This window comes from Carassius gibelio, chromosome B7 (genome assembly GCF_023724105.1).
Source record: "Carassius gibelio isolate Cgi1373 ecotype wild population from Czech Republic chromosome B7, carGib1.2-hapl.c, whole genome shotgun sequence".
Classification (NCBI taxonomy): domain Eukaryota; kingdom Metazoa; phylum Chordata; class Actinopteri; order Cypriniformes; family Cyprinidae; genus Carassius; species Carassius gibelio.
Window position 1 is genome coordinate 12,530,303 of NC_068402.1, and position 18,621 is coordinate 12,548,923.

At 40.2% G+C, this 18,621-nt stretch overlaps 1 protein-coding gene across 5 annotated transcripts in view; it reads left to right on the forward strand.

Moving 5' to 3' along the window:
* Positions 1–18,621, forward strand: part of LOC127962727 (transcription factor SOX-6) — a 103,652-nt gene that overhangs the window by 48,508 nt on the left and 36,523 nt on the right. For 3 of the 5 annotated variants that reach the window (XM_052562394.1, XM_052562390.1, XM_052562392.1), the window contains exons 7-8: positions 12,909–13,032; positions 17,998–18,077. In XM_052562394.1, coding sequence (XP_052418354.1) covers positions 12,909–13,032; positions 17,998–18,077 — 204 coding nt within the window. The remainder of the gene's footprint in view (positions 1–12,908; positions 13,033–17,997; positions 18,078–18,621) is intronic. The other 2 variants (XM_052562391.1, XM_052562393.1) reach the window with 1 other exon arrangement.

Below are 18,621 nucleotides of genomic sequence, written 5' to 3' on the forward strand. Positions count from 1 at the left end.
GAACAGTCTGAGTGGGCCTTCAGGAAATTCCTTTGTTCTTGTGGACTGATAGACAAATGTCTGTGTGTGTGTGTGAGTGTGAGACTGATGTCTCTCATATGTGTACCATTTCCCCAGGCCACTGTGAGTTTGCCCTTATAGCCGTGTTTATCAGTGGGAGAGGAGGCCAGGCTAAAGGGTTAATCAGAGCCAGGTCTCAAACACAAAACACTCACGTCAAGCTCTGTTCCCCATGACAAACTCATTTCATTGTAAGTAATACAGAATTTTTGTGCAGTAATAGCATTATTTGATTATAAAACTGGATGCGCACTTAAGAAGCTCGACAGTTTGCATGAGGAGCTACACAGGTCGAAAAGCCATTCTCATCGTCTTTTTGCCATTTCAAAACTCACAAACAGAGATGGAGGAATAATAACAGTCTGTTCGGAGAAGTTGCATAATGGTGTTCAGGTCTCTCCTCTCACTATTTTGCAGAGCGGTGACAGAATTCGCAGGGGGAAGTCGAACAAAAAGAAACCCTGTCTGCGCAGACAGAACAGAGCCTCCTAATTAAACACACAAGACTTTGAGGAACTCATTCGTTATGTCTTTTTCAGAGAGAAGAAAATGTGTCTCTCTGTTTTTTCTTCTTTGGGACATGTTCAGTTCTTTTTTCAGTAGTCTATCTAACCGACTCACTTATTAACATAAGGGATCCATTATAAACAAATGCTTTGTTTTTGTAGTTTACTCAAGTTATTTAAGGAGAAGGTCATATATTAAAATAGACTGTGTCCTGTTAACATATTTTCTATTTCCCTCCGGCTCGACGGAATCCGTGTTAAGAGAATTGTAATCCAGTTACTGTATGCCGGTTTCATCTCCTCTCAGTCGTATTACAATCACCATTATTTAGCTGCTGCACATGAAGCTAATTACCATAGCTTTGTCTTTAGCCTAGAGCCATTTGGTTTGCCTTTTTAATTCAATGAACAACAATTAAATCCAATATTTCATTAAGCTCCCTCAAATGCACCAGGCGCCATATAATGGTGAATAATTCAGCTTGGCTTTTTTAGATAAATATAGGGGTGTCTAATTGAACAAAGATAATGCTCCTAATTTGCCTCTTGTTAGATGGCTTTGGTTGTCTCCCAGAACCCTTGTGATCTCTCATGCTAAAGTCTCATTTATGCGGAGACAGTGCTGAAAACAAGCTATGCTCAAAAAGAATGTGTTGCCAATTAGCATTGTCTGCCTGGGAAATGGATTGTAATAGGGAAGGAAATGAGTGCGGGCGTGTGTTTACATCTCTGCGTCTTTCTGCGCGCTAATGCCCTTCTCTTTATGGTGTGGAGTATGCTAGCTTCTACTTCTACCAGGATAAGGGCCATAACGGTCTCATCAAATCCTCTTGGCCTGGGCCCAGTGCGGCGGAGCCTGAAACGCGCTCATCTTCCATTTAGCAGAGACTGTTAGCTGATGAAGAGCCCAACATGCGAGAGCAGAGATAAAAGAAAGCGGTGACCCGACTCATTAGCCCCCTTTGATTTAATATATTGACACTTGGATACAAATAATTCCATTTAGTGTGCTTGGTTGGAGGGGGTGCGGGGGATCAATTTAATTAGTTATGAAATGTGACTTCTTGTCACGAAGCAGGAGAAACGCTGACGTTAAATAAAGTCATGTGCGGTTCGAACAATAAAGCTTCTGTAGGCCAGTTTTAAAAGTTAATGATGCATAAAAACGGGCCTAATAGTTACAGCCTCACCAGCGGGCCATGATGCTTTTGGTATTAAGCTAATGGATGGGCGAAGGTAGAATGCTTAACGGCAGTTCAAACAGTTTCGATATTAAGAATATAAATAGTGATCGCCTGGCCGATCACTGCTTTTTTCTGATAAGACAATGTCTTTAGTATTGCTTTTCACTGTGTGATCAAATAGTCACTTGCGCCAACAAGAAGAGGGAGGATACAGGATTTGGCTTTGTTACTGCTTGCTAGAAGAGTCAGTATTTTGTTAATTTGTGCATATGTTCGGACTAAAGACCATGTTTCCAGCATATGGTGAGAGATCACAACACAAAGACATACTTGTATAGTTCTGTATGTGATCATTCCAAGTGACTGCTTAGAAAAAATAGACAAATATAGATTGATTTTTAACATTGACTGCATAACATAATGCTTTTCCACAATTAAATAAAAAGGGTCTTACGACTAAAATTGGATGCTCTAAACCTGCATGAATTTCTTCCTTTTGTAGAACATAAAAGATGTTTTGAAAAATGTCCCTACAGTGAAAGTCACTGTTGTCTAATGTTGTTTTTGACCCCACTGACTTTCATTGTACAGAAAAAAAAAACACTTCAGAAAGTCATTCACATTTGGAACGACATTAAGGGTGAGTAAATAATTAGAAAATTTTAATTTCTTTGTGAACTATCCCTTTACGGTCATACGGATTAGGGACAAAATGTATATGATACGGACCCAAAATCAGCTAGTGTTCTAAATGAACAAAGCGAAAGCATTTTGGAAGCCAGTGCATCTATGCATCTCCACTGAGCATCATCATAATCAGTGGCTGATTCATGATCCATGAGAGTGGTCTCTTGAGTCTGAACCCAGTGGAGGGTGGCATAAAGCGGGCGCTGTCCAGCCAGAATAGGCCCCTGAATCTCATCAGAAAGCACCTGTCACTCGCTGCCGCACCACAAGCCCTCCCAGACCATGCACGACGGACCTATACTTAGCTCTCATTGTGCCCGGGCCCTGCGAGGGGAAAAATATCAGTTGGTGGAGAACACATCCTCCAGTGTGATTTTGACTTAGTTTCCTCTCCCCTCCTGCCTGGCCCACTGTTTTCCCTGTTAATGTTGAGCAAACTGTTTTGTCTTTGCATTGGCTTTTTTACGTGGTCCTCAGCCTCCGCAGTGGGCACACACACAGGGGGAAAGAAGGCAAGGCATTAATAGCCTCTACTGTGTGCGGCCAGCCGGCAGTTTAGAAAGGGGGCCCGTGTTTTCTTAGGGCTAGGGTGGCAAAGCAAAGCATTCAGCCCTGCGCTTTGCAGCACAAAAAAGGGCCGCTTTGTGTTTCGGATGGGGTGAAGGAGGGTCTGAGCATTCCCGACGGAATACAATGAATGGGCCGTTTTGTCTTTCGTCCGTTTTTCATGCACACTGAATTGTTGTTGTCTTTCTCTCGCTCTCCGTTTCTTCCTCTCTCTCTTTTTCATAATTATTCTTCCCCGTCACTGGGTGTGCACATGACATTTGAGCGTGTTTTAAAGTCTCAACACTCTCATGTGCCTGCAATAAAGTCCCGGCCATAACAATGTCAGCTTTCTGCTGGACAACAGAGCACTCTCTGTTGTTCTCTGGGCCCAGCTGCTGGAAGGGGAGAGTGAAGACAGTGGCTTAGTCTGCACACAGATGACAGGAAGAAGGAGAAATTCTCCTCTCTCTCTCTATCTCTCTTCATGGACTCGCTCACTGGACAATGCCATTTTGAGTTAATGGGTGGTCTGACTCTTGACTTTCAGTTCTAAACTGGTGGGTCATGACCCAAAAATGGGTCACAGGTCTGTTCTGATGGACAGAAAACAATGCTAAATACCACTAACCGTATAAAACTGTAAAATAATTACTTAAAAGGGAGAACAAATCACTTCCCATATCCTTGTCAAAGCAGTTAGATGGATGTCAACATGGATAGGTGATTTGACTTTATCTTTGAAATCCATGAATGAAACTATGGAAAGTGAAAGAATATTTTTAAGTATTAAAAATATTTGTATATATTAATATATTTTTTAATAAATAAGAATTATTAAAAAGAGGAAATGGTATTGTTACTAGTAGGGATGCACCGAATATTTGGCAACCGAAATTAATACGCGAAAAAGGCCAAATAATATGTACAGAACAATAACTTACGCGATCAAATAAAGGCACGCACTAATGGAACAAACATATCGGTAGTGCAGAAAATAAAAGCAGAAAAAAAGCAACAACTCCATCAACATTCATGTTAGTATTGTAATTTTACTGTCGTTCTGTAAAATAAAATAAAAAAGTAAAATAATAATAATAATAATAATAATTTCCCTAAAACAGTTATATTAATACATTTATTATAACATTCACACATAGTGTTCAAATTGGGATCTGTTATATATTCTAATGTTTTAAAAGAAGTCTCTTTCGCTCAGCAAGGCTGCCTTTATTTCTACAGTAAAAATACATGCCTCAAAAATGGCCTTATTAATTTTAAGTTAAATTGTGCTTTGTTGATATAATTTCTGCTAGAATGTTTAAAAAGTAAATATTTTTAAATTGTTGTTTTGTAATTCATTTTTTATTTGAAAAGCAGGACATAACAGTAAAAAGCACATTTTGGCAATTGAATTAATGTAATGGTGAAAAAAATGGCAAAATAGGCCTACATGGTGGAAAAATGTGCAAAACCGTGTTCAGTATTCGGTATTCGGCCTTCGGCCCAGTGTTGAATTTTGTTCAGCTTTAGCCAAGAATTTTCATTTCAGTGCATCCCTAGTTACAAGAGCATTATTAAAAAATACATGAATGCATGTATGCTATTTAATTTTAATATATTTCAAAATTTCGTTTTTTATTTTCATTGTTTTATGAAAACATTTCTTCTGTTCTCCTGCTAAAGACCCATAAACTATTTGCATAATGACTCACTGAGATTTATAAATTCAATTCATGTTTTTTTATTTTTTTTATTAAACTATTTCTCTTTTATATTAGGCCTTTTATTTATATTTTAAATATTTATTATTTGGAAGGTTTGACCGAGCTTAAAAATAAATATTTGTCTTTAAATGCATCATGCATACTTCAAAAGTGACCACAAAATAAATAAAATTAAAAATAAGAAAAGAAAAGAAAAAGAAATATATTGCATGAATGAAAGCATGAAGGCATACAGTATCATACTAGCTTTAGCTGCCCTAAACCATCATGGTCTGAAAGGGTCTGGGTGTTTTGTGTATTGTGTCGGTGCTGGTTTTCATAGATGTGGGATGTATATGTGGGATAATGATGTTGGCCTCGGACTCATTTGTGGGTTTGTTTATGTCTGTCCTTTTCTCCCCTCATTACCCATGCTGTTTGAGCCAGTCCCCTCGGGTTTAGCCAGTTTACTGAAAACCTTTTTAATTTTATGACCAGACCCTGAGAGAAAAAAAATATATATTTTTTTTCTCTCTCTGCTTCTTTATTTCTTTCTTCAATTAAATTTTTTTTATCATTGTGCAAACTTAATTCCCACATTAACTGTCTTCCTAGAGCAGGTAACCCTGAGTAAAGCAGACAGCATTGGTGAGTAAATGAAATGAGTAGTGAGAGAGAGGTGGACGTGATATCTGTGTGCACTATGCCACAGCAGTGCTGAGCTCAGAAGACTACTAGAGCCTTAGGCTTGTCTTTGATATTTTATATGCAATACAACCCTAATTGCTTGAAATATTTACAGACTTAAATTACATTTTAGGTTCTTAGAAGCTCTACAAGAATTTGCCTTAAGAACACATTTCTGTTGAACACACTGATCACATTTTGCTGGTGCTCTTAAGGGAATACCCCACCCCCCATGCATCTTTGTACCGAACTAATTTACTAATTTCAGCATCCCAGCATGAGCCTCACTTCTCCCCTTGTAATATTAAGCACGCTCATTTGATTATTCATCAATTACAATCAACATATTGTAGTGATAAAGAAATACAGGTGCAGTATTGTTGCACTAGGAATTTAAAAGGGATAGTTCGTTCAAAATGAAAAAATTATCTTCATTTACTCTTCCTCATGTCATTCCAAACCTGTATGAATAAGATTAAGATATTTAGAAAAATGTCTTATAGTGTTTTTTTTTTTGTTTTGTTTTTTCGATTTAATGAAAGTCATTATTTAATGGACTGTTATTATATGGGCAGAAGTCCCATATATATTTTTCCATGCATATGTGTTCTGCAGAAGAAAGGAAGCCCAAAAAAATGACAGTGTTTTATTTTCAGGTGAAATACTGTACCTCTTTAATAATGTTAAGGCAAATTGAGCATGAAATTCGGAGATCAGAGCTTAGTTTTTTTTGTGTGTGTGTGTGTGTGTTTGTCGTATGCTTGCTGTTTTGCCATAAACCCCAGAGTGGACTTGAACTAAAGCTGAAGTGGACGGCGGCGAAGGGTGGGGGAGGAAGGGGCCGTTCTGCTTTTAACAGCCCCGGACTTAATATAGACATATTGGAATGGCTCATTTCCAAGAGGGCTTGTTTTACAGTGTAAGGAATTAGCGGAACAAGAAGTCATCTATTGGTTATTTCTCCAGACGAGCCAAGCATGGGCCAGTGTCTGGTTTCTGTGCACCTTGCCCCGTCCGGCACTCGCCTGTGTGCACTTGCTCTGAGTCCTCAGAATACATTTGTCCTCTGTCAACTTGGAGTCTTTTGTCAGTGGTGGTGTAACATACACCCAAATACACATGAATGCTGTTTGCTAGCTGTCCTGTTCCAGTATTGGGAAGGTTAATCATTCACCTGTTTAAAACAGCCACACACACATAGAACAAAAGAGAGAATGAAAGAAAGAAAGAAAACATGGTTCTCATTGACCAATAAGCCTTTGAGTCTGTGGGCTAGTGGATTGTCGAAGGTGGGTCGGTCCAGGTCAAAGCCACGGCCGCCTCACAAAGCCTCTTTATTCCCCATCCTGTATCTGTGTGGCTGATGAGGGCCTCCCGCAGAACTCATCGCTAACAGAGCAGAGAGAGGAGAACAATGCGTTTAGTCTGTGGCACCAAGGTGGAGGCCTGGTCTTAATTCCAGCCCGGCGCTGACAGAAAGAGCGGGGATCAAAGTCCGACTCAGCCCTATCGATCCACACGACCCGATTGTCATCAGGGGCTGAGGCAAGGCTGAACAGAATATCTTGCGCTTTGATAACAGCCCCGTGAACGTGGGTTTATGTGTGTGTGTGGGTGGGATTAGAGCTCAAAGCTGCAGCCGGCGTGTGGTGGAGGAGTGCGGTTAACTGATAAATGACCTGTGACGTGGGAGTAATGTGTACTTGGGGATCTATGGGATTGTTTAAAAAATTGACCTCTTCAGAACAGAATAATGTGCAGACTCCTGAGTGCAGAAGTGGTTTCATTCAGCAAAGAGCTCTCTCTCTCTCTCTCTCTCCCGCTCTCTCTTTGCTGGTGAGTTTCCAGAAAGCGCTCGCTGAGTGTGTTCACAAAGTAGCGGGTGAGAAGTTCGCACTGTCGGGGCTCACCGTGCGGATTGAGCGCAGTTGCCAGGTCCTCTAGAATCACTTTGCTTTAAAATGGATCCCCTAAGGTGGTTTTCTTTCACAGTCATTTTGCCTCTGGCAGCGTCAAGCAAGGGAAAGAGCGTGTGACGTATCGGTACTTACAGTAACAGTGAAAGCTGTTTTCACTCCTGCTAAATTTAAAACACTATGTTAGAGCCTTTCTTTGAGACTTTTAACTAGAAACGGTAATGTCCAAGGGAAATGGCTCCAAATTTGGACCAAAATATGCCACAAGGGTGGAAGTTGGTATGGCCTCACCTTCAGCTTTTAAAAACGGGGTGGCTGGCTCTTAATGCTTAACCGAGGGCTCCAGAGGCTCTCTGGCTCCTTCCAAAAATGTAAAAAGAAAAGAAGTTAGCCACCCCTCCCCATCTCCGTCTTATCTCGTCAACACTGAAAGGCATTTTGGACATGTTAAAACAACTCCCCCTCTTTTCCTTTTAAAAGGGGAAAGAATCCCAGAGTGATGCTCCTTGAAGATCAATCTCTATTTTAATGTTAAAGGGAGTTGGGAAAAGGTATAGGGGGGCACGTCTCCTGAGCCCAGCAGGACCCTTTAAAAGACAGCGAGGAGCATGGGTGCTGACAGGGGCCCTATTGAGCACAGTAATGACTTGTACATCTCCATTTTCCATGCACTTGTGTGACAGACTGTGTCAGGATATGGCAGCAAATACACATTTATTGCTACATAGGCCGTTGCAGGAGGGCATAAACATATTAGTGCATTTTCTGGATTAGAAGCACACAGTAATCCACGTACAGTGTAGCTCCTGAGCTGTCTGACCTTAGGATAAACCATTACTGAAGCTAAGTGCTGATGTCAACATTTCCACTAACAACATTGATTAATCTATAGCTCCCTATTTACTTCAGGGGTCCATCACCCCCCCCCCCCACCTCCCTTATTTCGGTCATTCAACTTACAGCAAGCTCACATTGTTTTTAAACAACCCACTGCTGACAAGTGTACGTTCAGTGTTGGGAATTAGTGATCAGTAGCGTGATTGTAGCTCAGCTGTTTTCTAAACAGAGTAGCATATTTCCAGTAATGCACTACTATTTTTCCACAGTGTATGATGGCAAAACATATTTTTCACAGTATTACATGTGCAAGTTTTAATCCAACATATTTCTTTTCTCATACCATCTAGTTCATTTCAGTAAATGGAATTGTTCATTAAATTGAATGAATCAAAATGAACCACTTAAAACAAAATTAACTTAATTCCCTGAAAATATACATTGAAGCCTCCTCCTTTGTAGATGAATGGCTGTAAGACTTTTATATTTTCCTTTTAGTTGTGACATATAGAAAAACAACAAAAATATTATTATAAATATGTATTATTATTTAGAAGTGATATTTAGTTAAATATAAATATTATATGCAAATAACCTCTAGTCAAATCTTTTTTAGCTTTTATTTTTCTTTATTAGCGTTGATTAATTTTAGTGTGAATTTATACATTCAGATTTGTTCACACTAATGAGTTTTTTCGTTGTTTTTGTGCCATATAATTCTTTGCTTTTTGAAAAAGGAAAATAAAATATATCTTAAATATGTACCTATTTAAATACAAATAGTGTAAATATGTTGTTTTAAAAAAATATATAATTTAATATAAATTAATAATCTTGGGCATTATTGGACTGTGTTTTACTAGAAAATATTTCAGTCTTTATACTTCAAAATGTAATATTTTAATTCAAAGTAAATTATTTTTCATTTCTTTGTAATGAATTGTGAAATTTACTAGCAAGTTCTGAGTGAAAATACCACACCAAATTTTCTTCGGTGTAACTAGTTTGTAGAATTTGCTTTGAATTGTGAGTAGGTTCACAAGCTACAGCTTCAATGCTTCCTGACATGGCCTGTGTTTTTAACGGAGGGTAAATGAATGCTTGATCTAAGGGCAGGGGACAGTAGCGAAGACACACGGCCGAGTGATGTGTGTATCCCTGACAGAGAGACAGATTGTGCTGTGTATCACCACAGACTTCATCAGCTGCACTGAACTGATGATATATGTGAGACACTGAAGGTGAAGAGGCCTCGCTCTCTCTCTCTCTCTCTGTCTCTACACCCCATGAACCGGTCGGCTGTGTGAAGAGAGAAAGAGGCTGCCAGCTACACAGCCTGACTGATTGCTACAGATGCTCTTCCTCAAGTACCGCAAGTTACATCCTCGCCACAGCGGGTCTTCGGGGACAAACAATAGCACCTGTTCCTCATAAGATGGGGCTCGTTCATGTATCTTTAATGAAGCTTTGGGGCAGATGGCGAGAAATGGCATTATCCCATCCTCTGGTTCTAAGGATTTGATAAGACAAAGGGCAGATAGGAGGCAGGCCTACAATGAGCTGAGTTTATGAGGTTCAGAGCTTCCAGAGGTCTGAGATTTCCTCTTCACATCTGCTCCACTTCATTCTTTCACGCTCTTGAAGATCTGACTGGCAATACTAATGTTGCAGGCAGCCAGCCGCCTGGCACACCAACGGAGGGGGGCACAGATACACAGATATGGGCGAGCATGTTCATACATACCACATGTACCATATACATATGTGGATCAACTTCTTTGAGTAGGGTATATAGTTTACAATGCAATAAATACATTTTATCAGATCAGAGCTTAGTTGTGTGTGTGTGTGTGTGTCAGAGCATCAGATCTTTTCTTGTCTTGAAGACTTGTGTGTATATTCTGTATCAGCAGGTGTGGTTACATAAATGTATAATATCAAAATTCTTTGTTTTATGATCTTACGTTTACAAAACTTTTAAATGATCATTAATTTGTTAGGAGTTCTCTTATTTTGTATGATTCTAACAAGGAGTATCTATGTTTTAATTAATTAAATGTAATGAATAAATATAATAAATTAATACAAAAGTAAATAAATAATAATAAATAAATAATTTTGTGGTCATATAAACATGTATATATAAGTTTTGGGTTTTAATTCGTTTGATCAAATGCCTCTATGAATTTATAAATATGTGAAATTAATAAAATAATAAACAGAAACATATCAATTAAATATTTTAATTATATATTTATATTTATATAGTTATCGATTATATATTTATAGGAAAATGAATGAATGATTATATGAAGTATAATTAAATAATTTTATATTAATAGTAAGTTTATCATAGTAATAATTTTATAATAATAATAATAAATCTATTTTCCAATTTCTACTGTTCGTTTGGTGTAAGTTGTCTCATGTGTAAGCATGCATGGATACAAACATGTTGTGTATATAAAGACACATAAGGGACAGACACAGAGAGACAAATAGATCCAGTGAATGAGAGAGACTGACGCGTATAATAAGCGAGCTTCAATGCATAATGCAATATGCAATTTATCAAAATCCATCTGTCTAAGTGCAGGCACTTAATTCCATTCTCTGTCTATTAGCAGTCAAAGCAAATTGCCAGTGATCATCTTTAAATCTTTATCTGCATTGTCTGCTCAGCTCTACCAGTGTACGTTAATTGACAGGCTTGAAAGCTAACCTTCACTATTAGTCCCCACTTTAAGGATGCTTATTTGATTTGCCACTCACAGATGTGGCGTGTGTAAATTAAACTTTAATGTAAAGGCCTCATTACTGCAAATCACGACCTCTCAAACTGAGGGCAGTGTATCTTTTTTTACCTTTCCTTTTTCTTTCTCTTGCTGTTTGTGCCTTTTGAAACAGCATTAGGGGAGTCTGTCTGATTAGCGGAGTTATTGTTAGCATTGTTAGTCAGTTTGTTTGTTTCGAACGGTGTCTAATTCTAGGTTATTTAAAAAATGATTTCGATTTGAATTAAATAAGACATTGATGATATAGTTTAGGAACAGATGGGATAAAGCATGGCACACCAGGTGTTTCTGTCATTATGTACAGTATGTGAGCCTCTGTGCAGGACTATGTGAAATGACATGTTAAGGAACAGTTGTATTTTGGTTCCACTTTAAAAGCAGCTGTTCTGTGTAATACTGCGGCTTTAGACGGATTCGTTTTGCAAGGGTAATGTGAATAAGGCTAATGGCAATTATGTATGTGACTGACCTTAGCGGCCCTCTGAAGGAGAACAATTTACATGGTCAGAGCCATTTTTCTAAAGCACTTTAATGTATCTGAGGTAGTATAAGACCGTAGATGGTGACTTATCAGATGCTATTTATCTTTTCAGTGTAATAGCCCCTCTCACTCCACTTTCATTTTGATTCACCTCACATGCAAGTAACCCATTTCCACAAACACATCCATGAGGTCATGTTAAAGAGCAGTTTTTTTTGTCACATCTGTAAAATGAAAAACAAAAACATGCAGTTCTTTCACTTCGGCACAGTCTCAACTCTGTAGATGCACTTTTTAAAGTGCAAAGCGCTGTAAACGGAAAAGTGCAGGATTTTTATTTTTTATTTTTTCTATTTATTTTTGCTTAGGAGAACTCACTTAGTCCGAATCACTGAAGTGGACCTGAACACTTGTTTAGCACCTGGGGAACGAGCCCTACTGATCTCTAACATTAGGCGCTTGAAAGGCGAAAGCGGCATTAAAAAGGCAGAGATCGCGCAGACCTCAGCGAGAAATGCAGAGCAGAAAGTGGTTTCTCAGAGCAGGTTGATTTCATGCCCCAATGCTGCAGCGGTAATTGCGTCCAGACCGGTTTTTATTGCAGGCTGATTTTAAAGAGCGATGAATGGAGAAACACTCTATAATGTGTTTATTTTGGGGGGGCCGACCTTTATTAACCCGTTCTCCGGTTGGGCTCCCCAGAGGTGAGCCGGCTCGACTGCATTAACTCTGCCCTGGCCCACAGTAGCGCCTCTGCAGCCTATCACCCACACGCAGGAAGCAGAGAATGACAGCAAGATTTGGTCCGGCCAACACTGCACAAACATGTGTTTTCAAACTTCGATGGGAAGCCGCTCGGATCCCTAAATACACACAGACTCTCTTTTTCTTTGTCTCTAGTTCAGCATATCTGTTTTTGCTCGTACACGGAGCTAATGCTATCCTTATGCATGCCATTAACGTTCTCTCTATTTTGCAATAAAGCAGGAATAAAGATTTTAAAGGCACCACACGGAATGCCAGGTGTTGACGTTATACATGAAATATCAGAAATGCACGCGCGTTTGGGCTCATTCCATCTTTTTCACAGCTGAAAACATGTGCTGTAAATTACCGGCCTCCCTTGGGCATTTATCATGTATATAAATGACCTTCCAAGAACAAGAGACAAGAGCCGTACTTCTGAGAGGATCCACATTTTCATTCAGTCTCATGATTAAGTTTATTAGGAATGTCTACCTGACATTTCTGTTTCAATCTAGTAGCGTACTGTATGTAAATATTACCCAAACAACCTTACCATGCTGTTTATGATACAAATAAGAACAAACCCTCAACTGTTCTAGTGTGCGTGATAGCCACTTTGAAGCGTTAATGTGCGATTGGTGGACATTAAGTGCAGGTATTTGGTGAGAGTGTGTGAGATGGATCGGGGTCAGAATATGAGCAGTGTTGTCAGGCTGTGTTAGGCTCCCGTGTGATCTCCTCTCTCTCTGTGTTCAGCAGGTCCAGGGTCACATGCCTCCGCTCATGATCCCCATTTTTCCACACGACCAGCGCACTCTGGCAGCAGCCGCGGCAGCCCAGCAGGGCTTCCTCTTCCCCCCAGGCATGTCCTATAAGCCAGGTAAGAGAACGCACTTCAGCTCCTTGAGTTTCCTCTACACATCTTTGTTCCTCTCGCTCCTTTTTGCACTTTCCTGGGTTATCCTAACAATCAGATATACCTTTAAATATTCACATACCAAAATGTTACATATTTACATGTACATTTTCATTTAATATATTTACTATACATTTCAGATATATATTTTGAAATATATTTTGTCTTCCAAAAAAAGAAAAAAAGAAAGAAAGACATACCGACATGGAACAACAGTAAATGATGAAAGAATTTTCATTTTTGCTAAACTACCCCTTTAAATATTAAAATAGTTTAATATTAGTTGTCAGTGGAAAAAATGAAGGATAAACACAACAGCCTCATAACTGTCTTTGAGAGGAGACAATAAAAAGTTATTTCCTGGCTGTCTTTTATTCTTTTATCTTGCGGTATGTTTTTTCTGCTTCACCAATCTTCGCCTTACCTCAGGGGAATATACGGGCCACTTTAGGGCTTTCTTTGTCTCCTCACAACTTCCTCAGCACACATTTTATCATCGCTTGATTTCCCTGACCAAATCATCACAATGTTTTTAAAGAGCCCAACCTTTTGGATTCGGGGAGCAGAACATCAAGCTCTCCTTGTCAAGGCAATTAATTCTGAACACTGTGAAGTGTATCACCTCGGTGAGGCAGCCTGTTTTTGGCAGAGTTCAAGGCATTTCGAGTCTTCAGAACAATGGATGGCATGAATGAGGGCTGGAACATAAACACTGTCAGCATGAAAGGTTTCAACTTCATGGGTCATAATTCTGCTGAGAACACATTACTAATATAATCCATGCCCTTGTGAAATGTTTTAATGTACATTTATATATTATTCACATTTAGAACGGTGAGGGATTTGTCATTGGCACTGATCTGTAGATACTAAAAGCAGATAGGTGATATTAAATCTATAATTATATCAGTTTCTTACAAACAAACAAACAAACAAACAAAAAAACTGGAAGGTGACCCATAGGAGTGCACATTTTACATTTTGGATCCGAAGGGCCTCTGGTGAAGGAGCCATCGTACTTGTCTTGACACGCCTTTTTTCTCCTTTTGTCAAAAAGAGAATTGCTCCTCACGCAAGCACTGTAAATTCAAAAACAAATTTGTAGGAAATTGCTACAACACGCAGGCTGACTCACTGCCAGTATCCCTCACCCTCATATCCAGCCATTGTTCTGAGGTTTAGGGATGCCACCAGTCTCAGTTTCTGTAATAAAACCAAGTATATTGCTGCCTCCCAAGGGATCTGTAGCATTTAGTTATATGTCCATCATTCTATCATTCTCTCCTTATTTTTCCCACTCTTTTCTTTACCACAGAGGACTGTTGAGAAAAAGAAAAACGGTCGTGTAATGATTTTTCAATGTAGATGCTGGGTTGTGTTAGCAGAGCTGTAGGAAATGAAAAGGAACGTAAATTAGGAAGACAAAAAGTTGAATGAGAATTATTGAAGAAGCAAAAAAGAGAAATGATCTGTGTAGCTTAGGAAAAAAGCTTTCCTTTTGTCTTCAAAGTATGCCTTGAGAAACCACGTTTGTTGTCAGCACCTCATCAAATGGCAAATACACAAGAAAAGAGAAAGAGTGCTAGACAGAGAGACTGATAATAGGGAGGAAAGCTTCAGAAGTCAGCAGATGAGAGTTAGATTATTACAGGGTGTGGGAAAGCAGCTAATAAATTAACTAAAAAGGTAAATGATGGAACATAAAGTCAGCTATTTTGGAACTACAAAGGCATGACAGGTTGAACAAAGAGCCTGAGGGCTTTCTTTTCCCTAGTTTGATTTTTTAATATGTTTGACACGGAAAGTGTTTTAGTACAAATAACAGCAGCTGTAATGGAATACTTGGCATGTGTAAAGCACTTGCATTATTCATAATTTGTGAAACAGCGGAGGGGAGAAAGTTTAGGACGTAGCTTATTGCCATTAGTGCACATGACGCGACTTATTGCCACGGATAATGTGATAGGTCTCATTGCTGTTTGTACTGCCCAGCGTGGGGTGGCCCGGCTGGGCTCAGCGCAAGCGGCCAAGGCCCGATGCTGATGGCCCTAACCCTGCAGTGAAACAGCAGAGATCCCCTTTCTCACACACTGTGCTCAATGGCTTGGGCTTGGTATAAAGAGAGGACTCGGGTCATTCTTTACTCAAATAGACCTGTGGAGGATAGTGGTGATCCCCCCTGTGCAGACATGAACACATAGGTATTGCTGATCGCGGATGTTCACGGCCCTTGGGATGCAATGAGCTCTCAAAGCCCCTGCTGACGAAACCGCTGACAGCCAGTGATTGTTCAGAGCCTTGCCTGGAAGATGCGTTCATGTCACAGAGAATGTGCGTCAGGCTGTTAGACATTGATACACTACATTAGCTGTTGATGATCCCAGCTTTGAGCTGATATATATATATATATATAGCAGAGTCGTGCCCTGTTTTGAATTTAACTGAGAAATCCTTTTAAATTCAAACTGAATTGAAGTGGCAAACAGAAAGCAGCACTGCATTTCCAGATAGATAGATAAGTCGATTTATTTCATTTTGAAAAATTCCAATCGAACACCAATCCCAATTTAGTCATTCTTTTATTTTATTTTATTAACATTTATTTATTTGTTTGTTTGTTTGTTTATTCATTTGTTGCCTTTTTATTTTGCAGAAGACTGGAGTGTAGAGAGAAAAGCAAGGCTAAGAGAAAGAGGAATAGGATATGGCCAACAGCTTCAGTCCACTGTGCCACAGCCCTGACCAAATTACTTTTTTCTTTCTTAAAAAAAGAGCCTTCAGTCTTGGCCTGGATGAAGGGTCGTGCGCATGGTAGATACTGAGTCCTTTAACAAAACCATTGATTTCAAAGCGAGTCCCACTCGGCTTGAATATTCCACATGCTTGGCTCTTGGCATCAGGTGGAGTAGAAGTGAAGAGGTTGCAGAAGGAGCACTCGGCAAGCCTTTCTTTCCCACTCTCCTCCACCTTTTCATTAGCCTTGCAGCCCTTGCTTCTTATGGAGCACCGGCCTGCATCAGCGGTAGTGGTGCACTGTGCGAGACCCTTGGGTCCTTCCACTTAAAGAGGCCCAGTGCCAAGTTGGCAGTCCAAATTGGCCTCAATTTGCAGCATGATACCTGGCTGAAACAGAATACACTATGAAGCTCTTGAGCAATACCTTTATGAGCGAAAGCACTTTAAGCATTATTCAGCAGGCCTTTTTAAAGAAAAGACAGTGGAGTATTGTGTTTTGAGCTTAGGAGGTTTGCCCCTTCCTGCTTGGTGTCTTTGCAAAGCTTACTTTGATAAGGCACCTCTCTAATAAAGTGATGCTATCACAGGGAAATTACATGATGAAGTGGATGTTCTGGCTAGGGTTTTCTGGCCTGAAATGTGTAAGCCAACCAAATAGTTCTTCAGCCACTTTTGATTACTCTGGCAGATCATTCTAGTCAGTTTAGTTACATATATATATATATAGGTGAGGTATAGGTGAGATTAACACTGCCAATGGCACAATACTGCTCAGCAAACTTCTCAGAGTTCATTGAATCACATGTGATGGCGCCCAATATTGGCCTCCAAGGTGGGCTGATAATAGGCTTTTCTCCCTTGGCCTTAGTAGACTAGGAGATACAACCCTATTGGGCAGTGGCGTCACTGGAGCCTCACTGGCATCCACTGGCTGGAGACAGGCAGATTCGCCTTTTAAACTAGATTCACTTTCAAAGACTGACATAGAAAATCCTGGCAGCTGACTTTGTCTACTTGAGACACTGGCTGCCCACCCAGCCCCCAGATCATTAGCCTTGGCCTAGTGTTCTCGGCTGGCACCTGACCTGCCCATGGCTCACATAACATATCACCACAAGCACAGAGTGAGAGAGCGAGAGAGAAAGAACCTTGGACAATAATGACCCCCTCTATGACTCTCATTGCACTATTTGAAATCAGTTCAGTTGTGTTCTTTATTCACCCCTGCCACAGGCTGGGATTGGATTTCCTGGCTGCATCACAATGTGCTGTGGTCAGTCAGATTGCAAAGTGAGTTAGAGGGGGCGAAGAGGGAGGGTATATGTGTTTGCCCCTATGCTTGTAGCTTAATAGCTCCATATGTTTGAGAGAAGAAGTGACAGGCAGAAGTGGGGGCTGAAAGAGGGCCAGTTCCCCTTCCATGGGCACGCTTCAGTCAAACCTCTGCTCTCTGAGCCAGAGACAGTGTTACATACACCAACCACAGCACAAAACACATCTCACACACTTAAACACACACTTTCAGAGGCACTCAATTATCTGTATAAGGTTTCCAGAGCTATATCTCTAGGGGGGTTTTGTTCAAACCTGTAGTTTTTAGTCGGATTCCTATTGTGTTTTCCGTTTGCCCTATTGTATTGTTTGATTCTTTTGGATACGTTTGATCTTGTGATGAAAATGTCTTTCAAGCTGCATCCAGATAAGAAAATTGTCTTGTTAAAACTTGTTGAAGTTGGCGTCTACACCGTTTCTCTCTTTCACACACATATTCTACTGTGCCAGATCACATTGTAAAACACATAATGGCATGTAGAACAAAAGTATGACTAGGCAAGCTTCTCACAGAACATGATTTAAATCATAGTTACTTAAGAACAATAACGTGAAATGGCATAACCTTGAACACAATGCGCAGCCAGATCAGAAAAGACTGTGCAAGTGTGGGCAAAGATAAAAAAGGGAGAAGGAAGAAAGCCCGAATGTGAGAGAAAGAGAGACGTTCCTGTGTAAATCCCACTCTGCTCTGACCAGCTGACTCTTTTGTGAGTGCAGATGTTTGGGCTGAGTGCCGAGGCTGGGTGCAGGCAGGCCCACAGGAACTGTGTTGGCACTTGTCTGGCCTGCCGTTGGGCTGCTCATTGTCTCAACCTGTGCGCATTGTTCACTATCTCCCCCTCCTCCTTTCTCCGACAGGTGATAACTACCCGGTGCAGTTCATTCCATCCACAATGGCAGCTGCTGCCGCGTCAGGACTCAACCCTCTCCAGCTCCAGGTATGTACAGTCACAAAAGAATTTACGGGCAGTGGGCCAAGCCCTCAGCACCGTGTGAGCAAACCAGCTGTATGCTAAATAATAAGTTAGAGCTAAATCACTCAAACACCAGTCCACTCCTACAAGCTTAACACCTTCCATCTGCAATATAGCCTGTTTTTACAGCACAGCCTTGACGCCTTTGCATGGGAACCAGTTGTTGCATCGTTGAAGGGTATTTCAGAGGCCCCTCATGCCTTAATTACTTTCTCTTGAGTAACTTTGTGGTAACGTTGCGTATCATAATGATGGAAGAGCTTCCAACACCCTACGGGCTGCCTTGGGAACATTTCTCAGATGCTATCTCCGTGTGCTCAAAAATCAATTGACACCTTCATTACAATTTATCTCATCATGCTTGTCATTCAGAGAAGGTTTTTTTTGCAACGTATGCCATTAGTCCTTCCTGTTTACTCAGGAAAATAGTTCATTAGGCTTGTGCTTTGAATAATTAAATGCACCTAAGTTCTTTGAGAAAAGACAGAAGGATCAAATGAATGAGAGC